General features: G+C 44.2%; 1 protein-coding gene across 1 annotated transcript in view; it reads left to right on the forward strand.

Annotated features, from left to right (window-relative positions):
- Positions 1-1,148: 1,148 nt before the first annotated feature.
- The window catches only part of LOC104958001 (sodium/calcium exchanger 1-like), a 9,288-nt gene continuing 7,292 nt past the window's right edge, over positions 1,149-3,144 (forward strand). Inside the window, exon 1 of the mRNA XM_010785696.1 lies at positions 1,149-1,205. Within this exon, the coding sequence (XP_010783998.1) occupies positions 1,149-1,205 (57 nt within the window). The remainder of the gene's footprint in view (positions 1,206-3,144) is intronic.

Here is a 3,144-nt window from a genome sequence, read left to right on the forward strand (position 1 = left end):
CAGCGGTAAACTGTTTGGAAGAAGTGTGACAGTTGTGCGTCACCCACATGCTCACAGTTATTGCATTTGATTATTGATCAGATCACAGCATCTGCTGACCAAGGCTGCACACAAACCGAACTTAGGGAAAAATCATTACGTTTTTTATTGTTCTTGTTTTAATTCTAGCTTTACAGTCTAGTGGATGAAGAGATTATTGCAGAAATTGGCACCGCTCCCTGATCAAATGATGAACGATATTCACTACGATAATTCAGGGAATGGGAGGTTGGATACGTCTAGTTCTCAACTCTTTGACAAAGACAGAGTTCGAGGAGCCTTGAATCCTAGTTTCAGTTTTATAATGAGAATGCTTTATGGTTTGAGCTGACAATGACCATCATCATCGCATCACACTGGTTTAACTGGCTGTTACATACAAGACGTCTCTACCCTAACACCTCTGAAGTTCATTATCTGCTGTTTTTTGGAGGTATCCTGCACTTCAACTTGATATTGATTCCAATCTTATATGATGTCACTAAAAGGATTCCACACAATATACGTGTAACCCCCGAGTGACACAGCACGAGGCCTGAGAAATTAAACTTGTTGTTGCTGTCATTAAGGATTGTCTAACAGCATTTGTTCTTCTTAATCAAATAAGTGTCTGTGCTTCGATCTAGTGTCCCTCCTTCAGAGTGTGAGGTGGACGGACATCCCCAGTGGTTACGGATCCAGGGACTCCATCCTTCAGACCTGGAGCGAAGAAGGATTGGAAAAGACGAAGGCGTGGGCAACTAAGGCGGATTGACAGGTAAGCTCAGCCATTATGAAGGTGCTCATTTATGCTGCAATGCATGACTGAGCACTTGTGCAGTCGAAGTGGTCCAAGTGTTGGTGGACGGTGTTTCAACTGCTGTTACACATTAACTCAGTGTCAGCAGTGTGGGGAAGCCATTTAATGCCTCATCGTGCAGCTAATAGCCTGCCGTCTCGTGCTGGGTTTGCTGGTCAGACCTGGAGTTGTGGTCGGTATGAAAACGTTGTATTCATGTGGTTGCTGATGTTTCCAGCTGCAGCAGCTGGGATCCAATCCAAGCCAGCCCCGCTGAGTCTGGGAAAGGGAAAACAGCAGCCTTCATTGTCGGACTTGGAGGAGGTTCAACATGCGCCTGCTCCACCCTTACGCGTCTGACATCCTCACGGGGGTGCTTCTCTACTTGGTGCTGGGACCGTGGTGTTCCGTGCTTTAGAGACCTTCCACGACAGGAGGGAAAGCACAATCATCTGCAGGACCACGCGCCGGGTACTTCTTGGTTGAACTTCACGTGCATGGGACCAGAAGACCTCCAGAACCCTCATAGAGGTTAACAGTACAGCCCATGAAACCATGTCCCAGTTAAATCATAACATCAATGTGTTCGAACATTCATTCGTTGTTCGAAGTCTGTAAATTGGGCATATTTAGTGACACACCACAAAACTGGGTTGTTCCAAAATTGTGCGCATAAAGCCTTTGTTGGGCATGTGACACCCTTTAAATTATACAATACTTGTTGGCTCAACAGAGTTGATGCTGTGAGCCTCTCCGGTCACACAGGGTTCAAATAGGGACGGAAAGAGCAGGGTTGGTTGACTCACAGGTGTTTATTAACTCCAAACAAAATATACACGGGTCTCAAACGTTGCCCGTGTGGGGAACCTCTCACAGGGTCCTTTGGTGCGCCTTCTCCAGGATCCCGCCTACTGCAAAACAGCCCAGAAACCAGGTTACGACATGCTTTTATTCCGGCACTGATTACCTGATTCCGATCAGCTGTCTGGCCTCCGGCCGAGCCACTCCCTTCACTCCAGCAGCCGGCGCCCTGACCACACCCCGCTGCCACAATGGCCTTGACAACATTTTATTTTCTTGTAATTTATAGCAATTTAACCCAAAAAGTTAAAAGAAATTCTGTGTCTTGTGAACTTGTCTTGTAACCTTTGGGGGTCTTGACCCCGAGGTGCAGAAAACCGGGCTTATTTACAGAGTTCACCAAGAAAGACCCCATTTGCCCTCTGTGCCTGAGCTGCCCCCCTAGCAGGAGAAACAAGTTGTATCTATGCTGTTGTGGTTTCGGAAATACGAGTAGCCCATACCTGCTAAAGTTAGACCGCTATATCATCCAGACTTTCATTACTCAATGACAGACTTCATAGCGACTCAAATCAAGAGGCAAAGTGATGCCCTCAGTTTAGCACTTTACAGAGCAATTACAAAAGAAAATCCGGGGGGAAATGCTTATGTTGCACTTCTTTATTTGAAGAGAAACAGGCCCTTAAAATGTCTATTAACTGATATTTGCTGGGTCCAGGCTCAAGGGCGTATGGCACTCTCAACTTTTTCCAGGACATGCCAGGGCCCTGCCTGCCTGTAGCTTTGCCGATATCTGTGTTGATAGGTAATAGGTTACGAGCAGTGAATCATCTTAGATACAGGAAGCGCTCAAACGTTTGTGTGAGTTTATCAAATTTAGCAGTGATTCCTTCTCAGCCACAGCTTGTTACAAAAAAGCTGACTGATAGTGTGTTTAACGAACTGAAACTAGCTTTATTAAATGTCAGGTCTTTGGCAGGAAAAACATTTTTAATCAATGATTTTATCACTGAGCACAATCTTGATTTTATGTTTTTAACAGAAACGTGGATTGAACAAAATAACAATGCAGCTGTTCTTATCGAATCAACCCCTGCCAACTTTAGTTTTATAAGTCAGGAAAGAATGCATAAGAAAGGGGGTGGAGTTGCTCTTTTGTTCAATGATTCCCTTCAATGCAGGAAGACATCTTATGGGAACTTTGCTTCTTTTGAATATGTGGCCCTTCAGCTGAAATGCTCCTCTCGAGTTCTGTTCCTAAATACAGTGGGGCAAAAAAGTATTTAGTCAGCCACCAATTGTGCAAGTTCTCCCACTTAAAAAGATGAGAGAGGCCTGTAATTCATCTAAGGTTACACCATCAACTATGAGAGACAGAAGAGAAAAAAAATCCAGAACATCACATTGTCTGATTTTTAAGAATTTATCTCTGCAAATATGGTGGAAATAAGTAATATTGAGTAACACCTACAAAAAACAAGATTCTGCTCTCACAGACCTGTAACTTCTTAATTTAAGAGCCTCCT

Source organism: Notothenia coriiceps, unplaced genomic scaffold (assembly GCF_000735185.1).
Source record: "Notothenia coriiceps isolate Sejong01 unplaced genomic scaffold, NC01 NC01_scaffold00028133, whole genome shotgun sequence".
Lineage (NCBI taxonomy): Eukaryota > Metazoa > Chordata > Actinopteri > Perciformes > Nototheniidae > Notothenia > Notothenia coriiceps.